The sequence below is a fragment of the Larus michahellis genome, chromosome 3 (assembly GCF_964199755.1).
Source record: "Larus michahellis chromosome 3, bLarMic1.1, whole genome shotgun sequence".
NCBI classification, from domain to species: Eukaryota; Metazoa; Chordata; class Aves; order Charadriiformes; family Laridae; genus Larus; species Larus michahellis.
In genome coordinates, this window is record NC_133898.1 from 35391797 (window position 1) to 35408286 (window position 16490).

General features: G+C 37.7%; 1 protein-coding gene across 1 annotated transcript in view; it reads left to right on the forward strand.

Annotated features, from left to right (window-relative positions):
- The window catches only part of SOCS5 (suppressor of cytokine signaling 5), a 30890-nt gene extending 14998 nt beyond the window's left edge, over positions 1-15892 (forward strand). Inside the window, exons 2-3 of the mRNA XM_074579661.1 lie at positions 10388-10479; positions 12899-15892. Of these exons, the coding sequence (XP_074435762.1) occupies positions 12911-14521 (1611 nt within the window). The 5' untranslated portion in view covers positions 10388-10479; positions 12899-12910 and the 3' untranslated portion in view covers positions 14522-15892. The remainder of the gene's footprint in view (positions 1-10387; positions 10480-12898) is intronic.
- The last annotated feature ends 598 nt before the right edge of the window (positions 15893-16490 follow it).

The window sequence follows — 16490 nt, forward strand, 5'->3', positions numbered from 1 at the left end:
TTAATATTTCTACAAAAAGAATGAAATTCCTTCTCATCATGGAGGATACTTAAGGATCATAGCTTCCTGAAATAATTTATTGAACACGTAGACCCATCTTCATGAAAATGTTTATGTAGGTTATCTGGTATTTTAAGTAACAGTTGAACCATCTTTTTGAAAAGATGAAGAGGAACAGTTCTTGTATTTTTATGTTAATCACTTCTCCTGTTAACAGTATTATGGCTCTTGGATCTTCTGAAATGTATGGTATTTTTCTAGATGACTCTTAATCTCAAGGCTTCATTTTATCTTTTTGCTGAAAAATTACGGCTTTCGTTTAATAAAACATGTTTCCTGGTATAAGGAGAATCTGGTTTAACATTAAGGTGTGGGGTTTCACAGAAATGGCTAAACCAGTGTTAACAGCTCACTGCTGCTGGTAGAGATGGTTCTGCTCCCTTTCTCTCTTTGCGTAAGACCCTGGAGCTTCTCCTACCCTTATGCTGTCACTTGTCTCTTCTGGTTTCTTTTTCATAGCTGAAGTGCTGTTTATATGTCTGGTGTTTACATTAATTAGATTATAGTGAAAATAGAGGTCAGATGGATGTTGGGCCTGATGCAAAGGGGTGGGAGGTAAGCAGGAAAATCCCTTTTAATAGCAGCGAAGCAGTGGTAGGTTAGTTATCATGGACTATCACGCTTAAGGTCCCCTGGCTATGGCTAAATTTTGTTAATAAGAAACAACTTAAAAAGATCTGTTCTCTTCTGTTCCTTTCATGCAGGGGATGGTAAATTATCATCTCAAGCTGATACGGTGAAATAACATCGATCACTTAGTTTGTCTCCATTGTGTTTTGGGGTTCAGTTTTGTGTGGTGGACTGGGTTGGGGTTTTTTTTTTGTTGTTGTGTTGTGTTTTGGTTTGGTTGGTGTTTTTTTTTTTGATACCTGTTCTTGGACAAGTTCATCATCTACTAATCGTTGTGTAATTTAGGTTTGCTTAGTTTTATGTGATGCTGCAAACTTTCTGCATGAAATGCAGTCTCTTAAAACATCCATACAGCTGAATCTCTGCTTTCATAGACCTGATTAAGGGCAAAAAAGAATTATTAGAATCGTAGAATTGCCTGGCTTGGAAGGGACCTTTCAGATCATCTAGTTATCTGGTTTTATTAGTCTCGTGCAGCTGGTAGTGCTATTTTAAAGATTCTTTTTTTTCTAGTCTGTTCCTTTGCTGCATCTTCTTACGGTTCCTGCAGCCTATGACTTATATCTACCCATATCGGACAAGAGCCCATAGATACTTGGCAGCTTTCCAACATGAATGAACTGTTGTGCATTGGTGAGTGGTACCACAGGTTAGTGAGTTGCCTTTTTCAAATAAGCCATTAATAGGAACCCACGTTAGCTAACCTGTGGGTTATTGGTCTATGACTAGGTCTTGGTGCAACAATCTTAAGGGAAGACTGGAGGCAGCTTTAGAATTAGACAGATGACACCAAAAGGCAAAGCATTTATATATTTTATTTTCAGAAGAATTTAGGAGCTAACCAAACATGTACATTTTTCTTAGAAAATTCTCATTCTGTGGGGGCTCGCTTACTTATAGTGCACAGGTGCTTCTTCGCTAGGATAAGCATTTCATTTAAATAATTTTGATGTAACTGCATTATGTAAGGCCAAGAAGAAAGATGTAGCTACATCTTGACAAAAAGCATCGCTTCCTTTGCATCTTACTATGCAATAGGATCCAGCTCCCTGAAGTTAAGGTAGTAACATAATAATCTAGTTAACACCTCAGTTGTACTGGACTGAGGCAATAGGTGCTCTTAAGAGGGAAGACAGACCTGATTTTCTTATCAATGATTGTTCAGTCTTTCTAATGCGTATCCTGTGCATGTAGTCATAGTCTTACATTTTTGACAATGTGAAGAGTTAGATTTTTTTTTTTTGCTTGAAGCTTTTATGGTACATATTGATACTATGTTTCGAATCATGGGCATTCCTGTTTTGCATGGTACAAGAAAAGTGTTACTTTTTTTTTTTAATTTAAAAACATGGAAGTCTCCTTGCTCCTGAGTAGAGACCAACAAGGCCTCTAAATTTACTCATTAATCATCTTTGTGTAAAGGTGCAGAGTACAGAAGGAGAGCAGGTTTTGCAAAGAGCTTGATCCTTTACTGTGCTGTCACTCTAAGAAACATTTTTGTTATTGTTAGTAACTCTAAACTTAGTAATTTATAATCTCATTACCCTGAGCTTTTTCTTTTTAAAGATTGCTAATGGTTCTTTGTATTAGTACTGTTTAACATCACTGCCAGTTAAAGGAATGGTGCAATTGTTTATATAACATGTTCAATTAAAAGCCATAGAGTATGCTGCTCTGCTCTTAAGTTGTGTTTCTTTTGGTAATACCAGTGGTTTGACTATCAAGCAGTTCCATTACAATCTCTTGTTTTCACAAACACCATAATTCTGCATTAACGCTTATTGATTGAAATGTCTTTCATACAGAGACTGTGTACAAGTACTGCCTGTGCCTTTTAACACTTCTAAATCTCTAGTTATTTAAGTTATGGAAATATTCGTGCTACTGTACATGGTTGGAATTCTTGACTAGCAATCTGAAAGTAAAATGCCTAAAACGTGAGGCTTGGCAGAGGCATAGATAAAGTCTCTGCTGAGCGCTTTACTTTCAAGAAATTTCATTCTGGCTTTTCAATATTTATACTTAAACTGTCTTGTACAAAAATAAAAATCTGAAGTATATTGATGTCATGTATATATTTTTATGTATTTATTTTTGTGTATGTGTATATATAATTAGACACTAGTTGGTTCAATAATATAAAACTCTAAGCTAACAAACTGATACATTTTTTTCCCTTACTCCTAAGAAAAAATCTCCCTGCCTCAAGGGGCTGAACCTACAAGGCTAATGCAGCAAGGCTAATGATTTTATTTCTTTCTTATTTTTTTTAATTGAGTTTTAGCATTGTGAAAAACAAAGGGCAGAATTTCAGAAAGCTTCAAATTCAGTGAAATCATGATTCCTACTAGAGGTCAAAATATGTTCTGAATTTCTTTTCACACTTTAGGAAATCCCACTTGAAGTTCCTCATGCAGTCTACTTTTAGCTAGTTTCCAGAATGTTGGGTTTGGGTTTTTTACTTTTTTCTCCCCTTTCCTTAAAGATGCACTGTAATTTGCTATGTAAGGTATCATTGCAAATGTTTTATATGTCCAGTATACAGAAAATCCATGACAGTCTTAGTTTTGATTTTTTGGCGTATAAGTCCATAATTTTAAAGTTATAATAATGCCTTTAAGCTGATTTTTGGTGGTACTTGAAAACCAAAATTTCAATTCCACTGCAATTTAGTAATAGTGTTGCCCTTGGTTGTGCTGCAGCGTGACCCCACACAGCAAGGCTTGGTGGGTGCTCAGTGGCAGAGCCTGCAGGTACAGGACCATAGAGCATGGGTTCCTTTCAGCTGGGAAGATGCAGGAAAATGCTTCTGATAGCTCTAACTGGGTATAGTCTAGGATAAAGTTGTCTGTGGATCAAAGTGAAAACATGAAACAGGCTAGACCTACTGGCAGCCTTCCAGCTTCTTCTCCTTCTTTGCAGGGTTTATATTCTTTTACCTACCCTGGCCCAGCCTGGGGAACCAGGTGCTTGCTGCCAATTAGTCTTGTCAAGACAGCCCACAGCTTCTCTTGACAAGCCTGACTGCTGACAGCAGCTGTGGGGTAGTCTTAGGCAGGATTTTAACTCCTTGCTTGCCAAATACTTTGCAGGTTAAATCCCCATGTCTCATTCTGCAGTAATTCAAATATGCGTCTAGTTTATGAAAACATGTTTTATACAGAAACTGATCTAAGATTGCCAGTGGTGCTATAGCGATAGGGTTTACTTGTCAAACTTCTGGTATGAAAGAATGTAAGTGGGAGTTAAGTCATTACAAAGGTCACTTTATAAATTTGTGTATGTTATCAGAATTGTCCCTCCCAGGCCATCTCCTACTTGATGTGGAGCATGGCTGTAGCTGTGTAAGACACCAGGCTGGTCCAGCAGTTTTCTCCCCAGTAGCTTGAAGTTTAATCTCTCTTTGGCATTGGAGCGTCACAAGAAAGTTTGACCATTAATATAGTTGTACTATAGATTACAATTAAATGTTTCATATTTTTAAACATTTCGTGTCACTTATGTTGCTGCAAACAGAAGCTCATTTTTAGTTGTGGGATTTTCCTGAGTATTCTTGTCTTTTACCTATGCATATGACCTTGCTACTATCAAGTGCTTTGTTCCAGTAATGTTTAGCAGTGAACAAAAAATAAGGATGCTATCCATAAAACCTCAGTGGGTTTTTTATTTTCATCAGAAATGGCAAATTTATGATCTGAGCAACTCATAGTGCAAGAGATTATTTATTTTGTTTAAGTGCATGTAGCAATATTTATTCTGCAGGTTAACACTAAATTCTCTAATTGCAGTTCCTATGAAATCACAGCTTAAGCTGTCACTCTTCTCAATTGTTGTTGTTGTAGAAACTTTTCATTTCACTCAAATTTGAAAGAAAGGCAGTTTTTTTTAATGTGTCTTCGAAATTGCATGGATAGCAGTGCTGCTTTTTCCTATGTAGTCACCACTGTAGATACATCACTAGAGAAAGGCAAGTAGAACTTTCTTTTTATCAGTTTTAGTAGGTGGCAGTTAGATAGTTTGTATTGGAGAATATGATCTTTTGCTTGGTCAGATAGAAAAGAAACATGGGAAGTATCTGGGTGCATGAGAAGAGCTCTGTGTGTAAAGATGATGCTTGTAAGCTGATGGAGGGCAAGGGTACTATGGTGGGGTAGAGGCATTAAGCAGGCTTTTGATGTTTTGAAAAATGTGGAGTATCAAATGAGAAGAAATAAGACTGTTTAAACAGCATAAATTGATCCCAGAACAGAGGAACTAGCTGTTTGCAAAATAGCCATTTTGCAATTGAATGAAATGCTCTGTTTACAAAATATCTTAAATTGAATGTTTCTACTGAGCTAGTCAAGGATGTGGGATATGATTGACCCATCTTTTCAACTTTGCTTCCAATTTCCTTTGCTTCTAGTGATACATAGCTATTACAATATGCTTTTCCTTAACTCAGAAGTCCCAAAAATTACATACGAATAACCATTAGATCACTCTTTATATCAATTTGAGACCCGTTTATATTTTAGAACTTGATAGAAAAGAGTATGCTTCGTTAAGTGTTCATAAAAGTAGAAACAAATTCTGCCCTGCTAGGGAAGAGCTCCGTAACTTTTTCTCAGAGTACTTACAGCTTTTGCAGAGGTCATCAAGAGGGCTGCTGTACTTAACTTGAACACTGACTGGAACCGTTTATTCTGCCCACATGAACTTAAAAAAAGTCTATCGGCAGCTTCTTTTTGAGGAGAGTTAAACATAGCAGTACAGAAAACATTATTTCAGCAAGTCACCTAGAGTTCTCTTCTGTAGTGGGTACCTTACTTTGCTAACTTTATGCTTTTTCTTTTACTTTTTCAAATGATAAGGTGAAGTTATGAGTTGCCTACTTAGGGTGTGTGGAGGTAATTTAAAGAAAACTACTTCTGTTCAATGTTGCTGGTGTTGATTTACATGTTGTTATAAGTGGCCATCAGGATACTGCCTAAATGATTTGAGAGTGTCTTTATTTGGAATTAATATGCATCATTGTCTTGAATTTGCAGAGCTTCTACCATAGATACCTACCAGTATGTGGAGTTCTCAGTAGATCATATAGCATTACTTCTGTGTTAATATCTGAAACTTATGCTTGCTATGTGTGGTTCCGTGATCCTTATATAATTAGATATGCTAGCTTTGTTGATGATGGTTATGTCATTACCTGCTAGACTTGTGTAAGTAAAGGGAAAAGAGTACTTCAGAAAAACTGTCTCTTTATTTTTGTTTCAGTGTTGTTCATGTTCTGTTCTTCCATTGATGGCTTTTCTGTTTGAGGGATTTTAGATTTTCTGAACAGAAAAGATCACAACTGTACGGTATTTTCTAATCTAACATGTGAACACATGTAGTCCTGACATTGTCCTTTTTGAAACCCAAAGCCCAGTAAGGGGCTACAAGAATGTATCCCACTGTTCAAAACGTCTTGGAATGGTATTCTTGAACTGAAGCTACCAATGTGTAGCTGCTTGGAAAGAAACTGGCAGAACATCAGCTATCCAATCCAAGACTGCATTTTGCTCACTGTGAATCTGCACCAAGGAGGGGGAGGAGATTACTTCTCATTTTCAGGTTGGAACAATGGCAAAATATCATTATTTTTCTTTGACTTGACAGCCTGCCAGCTTAAGTCCTTGAAACTGGTAGCTTTCCCTGTGTTTTAGCAGGACGCGTCAAGCCAACTCAGCATTTTATTTTTGAAGTAAACATTTTCAGTGGCTGAACTTTCAACATGAATGTTCAAAGCAGCATCTTAAATAGAATCCTCATCTCTCTCTTCACAGCCCCACAGTTGATTAATTGAGATTTCTCTTCAAAGTAGCAGTCTAAGCCCTCAATATCGTGAACAGAACAAACCAGTGCTGCTGTGGAAGGAAGCAGTCTTGCCCTGGCTGCTGCTTCCTCCCTCCTCATCCGCTCCTCCCTTGCGTTAACACGAATGTTTATAAAGAAGTCGTAAACCAGATGGAGTAAACGATTGAGACTTTTTCTGGTAATTCATTTTAGTCTGGATCAGTTCCTTGAGTTGGTTGACTGAGCAGCTATACGGTGTGCAGACCATCTCCTGTAGCAGCACAAGTGGCCGGGAAGAGGCTGAGGCCTTTTCTTTCGGTTGCAATGCTGACTTACGCCAATTTTATGTGGTATTAGAATTACAGCTCAGTGTTCTTTACCTCTTCTTGGCAAGTTTGAGTTTTGATTTGGGGGTTCAGACGTTCATATTCTTCTTCCTGTGCAACTGCATTTCCAAATTATCAGAGCCTGCTAGGAAAAACGCAGTAGTACTTTGCCCTGCTAAGGCTTTCATGAACACTTGAGACACTTGGCCCCCTAACTTTGTCTAGTTAAAAAAAAAAACCAGCCACCTCTTCCTTCAAGCCCTCCAAATCAGTTTTTCAGGCTGTCTGCTGTGAGCCCATTTTTGTGTGTGTGTAGAAAAATGCATGGTTCCACTTAAGCCAACGTATTCCTTGCTTTTTTAAGAAATGATGTCTCTAGTATTACAGTAGTAATTTATTATTTCTGGAATGTGTAGTGGAAGGGAGGAAATTGCTTTGTAATCCTTAGTGTTGCCCTTTCTTCCTTCCACAAGTGGGTTACTTTAAAGAGTAGGTGTTTGCCAGCCTTATTCATTTTGACTGAATAAGGTTGAGGAGTGCTGATGTGAGCAGCTTTGTTAGTGCATCCCTAGGAGCAGTAGCCTATAGCAGGCGTTTGGCAATGTGCAAATAGGACATTAACCTCTTCAAGCAAGCATACCTTAATGGAAGCAAATGTCTTTAATAATGGAGTCTCTCGTCACTGCTAAGTGAATCATTTTAAAGTAAGGAGCAATCTAAACAGACGTGTAGTCTCTCTCCATTCCTTTTACTTCTACCTCTGTGGTCCAAGGTGATGTGCCCCAGTGTCACTGAATGTGTTAGCCTGCTTGCCTTCTTATGCTCGTGCTAGCATTGCACTAAACAATGTGCAAGGAGCAGAGAGACTGGGACTTCTTTTCCCTCCCCTTTCAGGTTATTGTGGTTTTTGACTTGTAAGAATTGTCTGGTTTTTGTTTTCCTTCAATGTTTTGTCCTTGTTATCTTTCAATGTTTTGAAGCTATCATCATATGAAAATACCAAAACGAAGAATCTTGTAGATTTTTGTTTTTGAAATAAGCATGCTTTACTTGTTTGGTAAGGTGTCATACATTATGCAGTGTTTCAGCTTTTGTGAAGATTTTTACGAGTTAATATTTTGAATGTAATTTACTGTATCAACTAATTTTTAAATTGGGTAACACTTTAAGGGTGAAATAACTGTGTTATCTTTAGGACAGAGCACAACCTTGGCTTTCAATGCTCCTCCTAGGAAGTCACAGGTGGAAAGCACTGGCTAGATCTTGTGACACTTCTGGAAAGAGTGGCCCGAGTTTTCACAGTAATCTATTAATATGTGGTATTTCAGGATTAGAAACAGGTTGTAACTGTTGCCTTTATTTAAGTCATATTATACCAATGGTTTTCTTCACTTTCTTTGTAGTTTCATTATTTGTTCACTTGGAGTACTTGAAGACTACACTCATGCAAACTTCATGGCTTTGAAGGTCTCTAAACTTGTTGCAAGTGGGAATATAGTGTTAAGATACTATGTCTTATCGCTTCTGTAATCCCTGTAGGGTGCTTATTACTGTTATTTTTTTAAGATAACTTATGCCAATTTATAGTATTAAAAAGAGATTGGTTTAGGAACATTAGTGTAATTTTCCTGAGAAAATCTACAAGTTCATGAATTCACTTTGTGGATTTTGATGGAATTAAATTTAGTTTTTGTTCAGGCTAAAGTAACTTCTGGCAGTGCTCCTTTGTAAAACCAGCATGATTTTAAGGCCAGTTCAGAAGTAATTTGTATTTTGTCAACCTTAGCGCTGCCACAAGAAATCTGTGGCACATTGATTTAAACTCATTTAAAATTAATAGATTGAATATTAAATATTTTAGCAATGACTCAAGTTTTATTCCAACACAAGGTTGAGAGGTTTAACTGAGACAGTCACCCAAATTCAAGAAACTGTTTTCTGTTAGCGAAGGATGGTTCCCAAAGCAACCGCTCCCTCCTGGAGCCACCGGGCAGTTTGTCCAACAGACCGTGTCAGCTGGCTGGCAGTGGTGATACGAGGGACTGTTCATCTTGCTGAGCAGAACTGAGGAATGGTAGTGGTGTCTAAAGTTAAGTACCATTAAGCATGAAATTTCAAGATAAGCTTCTGTGTCCTTTTCGTATTTTTAATAAGTTAAAATGGTTAGCTTGCAGCCCCTTTGCCACCTGTGCCCAGTAAAAGAACATTACTGGTTTTATTTGGAATGCAAGTATGTCTTCAGAGGCCTGAATGACCTAATGCTTTAAGTAAGGCTTTATTTAAAATTGTATAGTCCTTATTCTAGCAACTTTACCTTTCGCTTGCTCTGTTAAGGCCCTTGCTCTGAACCAATTATAGTATTTTTTACTGTCTCGTAGATGTGCTAGGAAGTTAATGGGGGGGGAAGAGAAATGGGGGTAAACTTCAGAGTTCCAAAGAACTTTACTTTTGCTTTAATCTTCACTTTGTACTAAGATTTTGTACTTGTAACTCTTGCTGTCTGGAAAGGTTACTTTTATGGAATCTTTCAATAATAGTATGGCCTAACTTTAAAAGTGTTTCAGCAATTTTAGTGCTTACAGAGGTGAATGAAAACTAATCGTATTTAGTACTTTTCTGATGTTACACTGGAGTTTCTGCCTAGGAATGCTAACTTATATTCTACTAGTGATTATTCAACGCCATAGTTTTTTGTTCCAGTAAATATGCATAATATTTGAATATTTTTCTCCCTGTTTTGCAGGTAAAGCTTTAATATAAGTTCCCAATATTTTCTATTAACTCTTACTGCTGTCCTGGATTTGGCTCTAGTGTGGAGAAGCAAATTATTTTCCTTTGTCCTGTTACTGTTAGATTTCTGACAGGGGCTTAAGCATACTAAATCCCTCAACTCCTCTTAGATTTCTGAAAAACAATGATGATTATTTTAGGGAAGTGCTGACCTGCTCTTTTATTGAAGAACTTGTCTTGTATTCCACTTACTTTCCCATTTTTAGAATCATGGTTCATATTCCTCTGGCTTCACAATCATATAACATCCTTGTGGCAAGTACAGCAGTTGCTTACCTGGAAAAGTAATATTAGAAAAGAGTGTATTTTTAGCTGCCTTTTGATGTGATGTAGCAGCTGGAAACAGGGAGGAGAGGCAGTATGAGGTGATCTGACAGCACTGCCAACCACAACTTGGGAACCACTGCTTTGGACTTGAGACCAAAATGTGGGGAAACCATTTTTACAGGCCTGAGTATGCCCATTGTGCCTGGCACTTCAGTGATCCAGGTGCTGTGGCTTTGCTCTTCATTCTCAAAAGCTTTATTTGAGGGTCCTCCCCTGGACTCTATTTGACAAATATTGTTAGTGGATGAAAAAAAAAGTTCTGTGAAACTTTTTGTTTATGTTAATGTGCATTAAAAATATATAATGAGCAGGCAGTTCCATGCACTCATTTAAGATATAATTAGTAAAACATCCCTTTGATACCAGTGAGTAATTGTAAATATCTAAATTAAAAGATATTCTAACAACTAACAAAAATACCGTTTTTCTCTTTGTAGTAATCATGTCTACTGCTCAGAGAAGGAATCTAGCAAGTTCATGTTGAGGTATATTCTCAAGACAAGATACAGCGACTCGTATGCTTTTCTGGGTAAGAAGAGTATCTATATTCTCTCAGTATGACAAAAAGGAGTTAACCTTTCAAATGTAACTTTTCAAAAGTACGGCCTGTCAGGACAGTGTGGTGGGGTTTTGTCGTTTGTTTTCTTTGTTTGTGAAGCAATCTGGACAACTGTCGAGAACTTTCCAGCCATCTAACAGTCTGAAGACATTCTAAATTTAATAGTGCAAAGGAAGAGCAATAATGAGCAATTTTAGAATAAAAGACGCTACTGAATAGCGTATGACTGTTTGGCTAGAAATGTAATTCCAGTTCATTGTCGCAAAGATGTCTACTGTTTCTAGCCTGATTTCCCAAGGGACTGAAGCTTATATACTCTCTTTTCCTTTTCCCTTCCAAAAAATTTCAAATGTTTCTGTGACTAGGAAAGGGAAAGAAATGTACAACTTGAGAGAAAAATGGGTTGAAGTCAACCTTATATGTACACTGTGTTGACAGACTGGCAGCCAGCAAACATATGCTGCCTCCTGGTCAGTGTGGGTATTCTGAGACACCACAAAGAGCTATGATGATTGCGATGGCATGATACATGGTTGTATGGTTCCTACAAATCTGTATGTGATCTGACTTTATTTTTTCTGCTGCTCTTAGAACTCTTCTAGTTCCCCCGCTTGGTCCAGACAACTCCAGAAAAAACAAATTTAGGAATATTTTTTTTAATCAGGAAGACATTCTTTGCTTATTTGCTTATACGCTTTCATGTATGTACAGAACGCTATAGCACCTTCTACGTATAATATTTCTCTGCAAATGTCTCCCTCCTTAATAACTACTTGGGTGTGGTTTGGATTGTCATTAGCACTGTGTTCTAGGTAACTTGTACCGGTAATCTCCAGAGACTCTTAAGGCTTGATTTCTTCCCCACTTCCCTGCATCCACACTAAATTCTTAAGGTTTTATTTTATGCAGTTGGATGCAGATACCTAGCTTGCTGGGTTTGCTGAAGTATCTGAGGAGGTGGTGCGGAAAAAAGCTTTTGCTTCTTTTGCTTTTTGTTCCTATAACAGTTAGGTGTTTCACGTTCATTATCCTTTCATGATTTTCATGTAAGCTGTACCTCTGACTATTCCTCAGTCTCGATGGATTCTGCTGTAAAGTCATGGGCATACAGCTGTGGTGCTATCTGAAGGGACTTCTAGACTGGATCGCTAGAGTATCGCCTACTTGCTTATCATCCACATTATTTTGTGAGACTCAGTGCATTCAATCATTCCTTCAGATTCCTTTCTAGCTGTGAACAGAAAAGAACTGCAGCAACAGAGAAATGTTGCTTCAAAATAATATATTTCCGAAGAACAGAACAGTTTCCATTAAGAGTTAAATTAGATAAGATGACATGTTTTAGTCCTTTAAGTTTAGCACTTCTCTCAGAACTTTAATTAGATCTAATTTAGCTTGGCATTGCCTGACTTTTTTTAGTACAGAATTAGCCTGTTTCTCTCTGTCCTAGGGCAGTCCTGTGTTTTTGGCAGTCTCGTTCCAATTATCAAACTCGGTTTCTAAAGAAGTCATTGCAGAATACACACTGCTAATGTTTTTATCTTTTTACTGTATCTTCGTGATTCCCTGTCATCGTGTTTCTGCTGCCGAGCTGCTTTCTTTTTAAGTGCTCTTACTAAAGATAGAAAAGCTCCTTGGGCTCTTTCGCTCTTTTATATCTAAAGTAATAAAACCAGACAGGTTTTTTTTTGATGTTTCATATGTATGGCTTTTATTAATATATCAGAGACTTTATAATTCTAAAATTCTTACTGCTTTTCCTTGTCTTTGGGTGATTGCCTCATCTTAGAATGCTGAATGCTTTTTTCCCCCCCCAAAGTTTCTATTTTTGGGCTAATTTTTTTATTCTTCTCAGTTATAGTTTGGAATTTATCTGACCTGTGGCTGGAGCTTTTGCTTTTAGATGGCATGTCTGGACATTTGCAGTGCACTTGTTGGATTTCACTTACTGTTCTTATAGTTTGGAGTGACTCAAATAGATATTTTTCAGGATTTATTTTTACTGCTACTTTATTGGAAGCTTATCAGGGAGTGATACCTTACAAATGACTTAAAAATTCTTCCTAAAATGAAGAATTTTAGACTGTATGTTTCCTGGTCATCAAATACAACTATGCAGACCTACCTATGTGCCTACAGAAAAATATGAGGGCATGTTAGTAAATAAAATCTTTGTAATTTCCAAAACACTTCCTTCATGGTGATTTTTCTGAATATCAAAATGGTGCGATGCATATCACTTCCACATAACCATTCAAACACTAGGGTACTTTTTCAAACGTAGTGTGTTCAATTAACAGTTGTCTTGTGTCTATAACTTAATCGATAATTAAAGATGTATCCTCATTTTTTTCAAACTGTATTTTAATATTTCTTCTCTTGAATTTAGATAACGTAATCCATGGATAAAGTGGGAAAGATGTGGAACAACTTCAAATACAGGTGCCAGAATCTTTTCAGTCACGAGGGTGGAAGCCAAAATGAAAGTGTAGTTGTGAACTCCAGTAGTTGTTCATCTGCTAAAGAGAAAGCTGTCCAGATAACCGATTTGGCTCAACAACAACCTAGCAGCCCTTTGAGAGAAAACATTGCTTTGCAATTAGGTTTAAGTCCTTCAAAGAATTCGGCAAGGCGGAACCAAAACTGTGTTACAGAAATTCCTCAGATTGTTGAAATAAGCATTGAGAAAGAAAATGACTCGTGTGTCACCACAGGAGCTAGACTTGCTCGAAGGGACTCTTACTCTCGGCATGCTCCTTGGGGTGGGAAGAAGAAGCATTCCTGCTCTACCAAAACCCAGAGCTCCTTGGATACTGAAAAAAGATTTGGTAGAACACGAAGTGGTTTGCAGAGGAGAGAGAGGAGGTATGGGGTGAGCTCTGTCCATGATATGGATGCAGTATCAAACAGGACAGTAGGCAGCCGTTCTCTGCGACAGCGTCTCCAAGAAACTGTTGGGCTGTGTTTTCCCATGAGAACTTACAGCAAACAGTCCAAACCTCTGTTTTCTAACAAAAGAAAGATCCATCTCTCCGAACTAATGCTTGAGAAATGCCCTTTTCCTGCAGGCTCAGATCTGGCTCAGAAGTGGCATCTCATTAAACAGCATACAGCGCCTGTGAGTCCTCATTCAACTTTTTTTGACACATTTGATCCTTCCTTGGTTTCCACAGAAGACGAGGAAGACAGGCTCAGAGAGAGACGCAGACTTAGTATTGAAGAAGGGGTTGATCCCCCTCCCAATGCCCAAATACATACTTTTGAAGCTACAGCACAGGTTAATCCATTGTATAAACTGGGACCAAAGTTAGCCCCTGGTATGACTGAGCTGACCGGGGACAAAAACATAACACCTCCAGGGAGCTGTGACTCTGAAGAGGACACAACAACACTTTGTCTGCAGTCACGCAGGCAGAAGCAGCGTCAGATGTCTGGAGAGAGCCACGGCCATATCAGCAGGCAGGGGGCTTGGAAAGTGCATACTCAAATTGATTACATCCATTGCCTTGTGCCAGACTTACTTCAGATCACAGGTAACCCATGTTACTGGGGCGTGATGGACCGCTATGAAGCAGAAGCACTTCTGGAGGGTAAACCCGAAGGCACTTTTTTGCTCAGGGATTCTGCGCAAGAGGACTACCTCTTCTCTGTGAGCTTCCGTCGTTATAACCGATCGCTACATGCACGCATTGAGCAGTGGAATCACAACTTTAGTTTCGATGCCCACGATCCCTGTGTGTTTCACTCCTCCACTGTTACAGGGCTTCTGGAACACTACAAAGACCCTAGCTCTTGCATGTTCTTTGAACCGTTACTTACTGTATCTCTGAACAGGACTTTCCCCTTTAGTCTGCAGTATATCTGCCGGGCAGTAATCTGCAGGTGCACTACGTATGATGGAATTGATGACCTTCCTCTACCCTCAATGTTGCAAGACTTTCTAAAGGAGTATCACTATAAACAAAAAGTCAGGGTGCGATGGCTGGAGCGGGAACCCATAAAAACAAAGTAAATGGAAATCGGAATAAGCTTCTAGAATATGCTTTTTTTTTGTGTGTTACAGTTTAACTGCAGCAAGCGCACCAACAATGTCTAGCTTTTCTGCAATATCCTATTTAAGCTGAGTGTTAGTATCCTGTCAGATGCTGCCTGCTGTTAATCAAACTAAGTTGTGATGCCTCTTGGAAACAATAAGCAGACACAATTCTGCACGTTTTTCATTAAGGCCTAATGAAAATATTTTTGCTAATTTCTGAATATTTTGTTTCCCTTTTATAGCTGTAGTAATTGGATGAAGAAACTATGAGGCATTTTCCATGGGGCATTCATGTAATGCTAATAAAGAAATGCTTTATTAGAGGAGCATTTTTGCTAATATTTGAAGTATTTTTTTAAAATTATCTTCTTGAAAACTTTCCACTACTCAAAGTGCTAATTTAGCTCACAAACAAGTTTCCAAATACTAGTGAATAAGAGTATTTTCTTTTAATGAAGAGCAGTTCATTAGAAGCAGTCCATTAAGAGTTAATGGTCTTCTGATGCTAACAGATAAATCATGCTTTTCTCAGTGTATAAGGTTTTCTAATCATTAAGACTTGAATATGCCTGCTCAGTACTGTAATTCTATTTTAAACACTTGGAGATTTAAGTGGCATTCTTAGCAGAAGTAATACTGTCTCAGACGGTTAAATACCTTCCAGTGTGAATTACTGATTCAGTGTCAGGACATGGGATTGGATTATTGCTATGAAAAAAAAGGTTGTGTTTTTTCTAAACCAGAATTTGGTGGCCTGACTGTTTGTAACTTAAAATGGAAGGTAATAGTGAAGAGTAAAAATGTTTAGTTATTTAAAGTGGTCTGATATTTTTATGGAGAAAATTACAAGTGGTTGAATTATAATCAGAATACAAAATCTGACATACCTGAAATGTCAGGTTTCACAGGTACTGTTACACTTTACTTGTAAATATCTTTCCATTTGCGCTTTTTAAAATACTTTAAAGTAATATGCACTGATTATAGTTTCAACAGATTACTTGGAAACAAGATTCTGAGTTCTGTTTGCTTATTTAATTGGAGATGGAACTTAAGATAGTTCTGTCTTAGGCATTTTTGCACTAAAATTTTGTTGGAATGCCCTGACCCCTCTTTAATGTTTTGTACCAATTATGAGTGCTCCCTAGTTTCTTTACCAGCTGCTACACTATGTTATTACTTACTTCTCTATGGCAGTGACCTGGGTGAGGTAAGGAACATTTTGGCTGCAAGTACAATAAACGTTATTCTTGTATGCTACACTAACCCTTCTATTGATGTATTTTTCTGCTTGCTGTGCCTTGTTCTGGCTTTTTGTGCTAATAAAGTACAGTATGTTCAGTGTTATACTTGTATATCTGCTCTGTTTTTATATATTCACATAACTTGTAGCAGTTAACTGAATTTTTAATAGGCTTTTCTTAGTATTTAGTATAGGTAATGCACAAATACTGTGCGGCTGAATATTGGTTGGTCAGCACACCATATTCCTGGGTTTTGTTACATGCTTGTCAGAAACCTAACAATGTACACCATTGAATAGTATTTCTGTAGCCACTGCGAAGTAATGGACTTGTCTGCAGGCATAGAGCATTTCAAAGTTTGGGGTTTTTTTTGTAATGTAAAGGATAAATGTTAAGCAAAAAGTATTCTAAAATGTTACAGATCCCCTGTAATGATTGCTGAAGGTGTTTCAGCTTGTTACATAGCTAACTGCTCAGCTTAATGTTTTGATACTCCCTGCTGAGTAAGGAATGATTATTCCTGTAAATTGACAGTACAGCAGTGGCATTTGTTCACTTTTAGACTATTTTAATAAATAGATGTACACGCAAACTGGCCAAATGTCCTGTTTTTACCAAAGAATACTGTCAATTTATGTTGGGGTATTTTTTTTTTTTAGTGAAAAACTTAGAGTGGAGAGGTGCAATTTCTGTTCTATCAA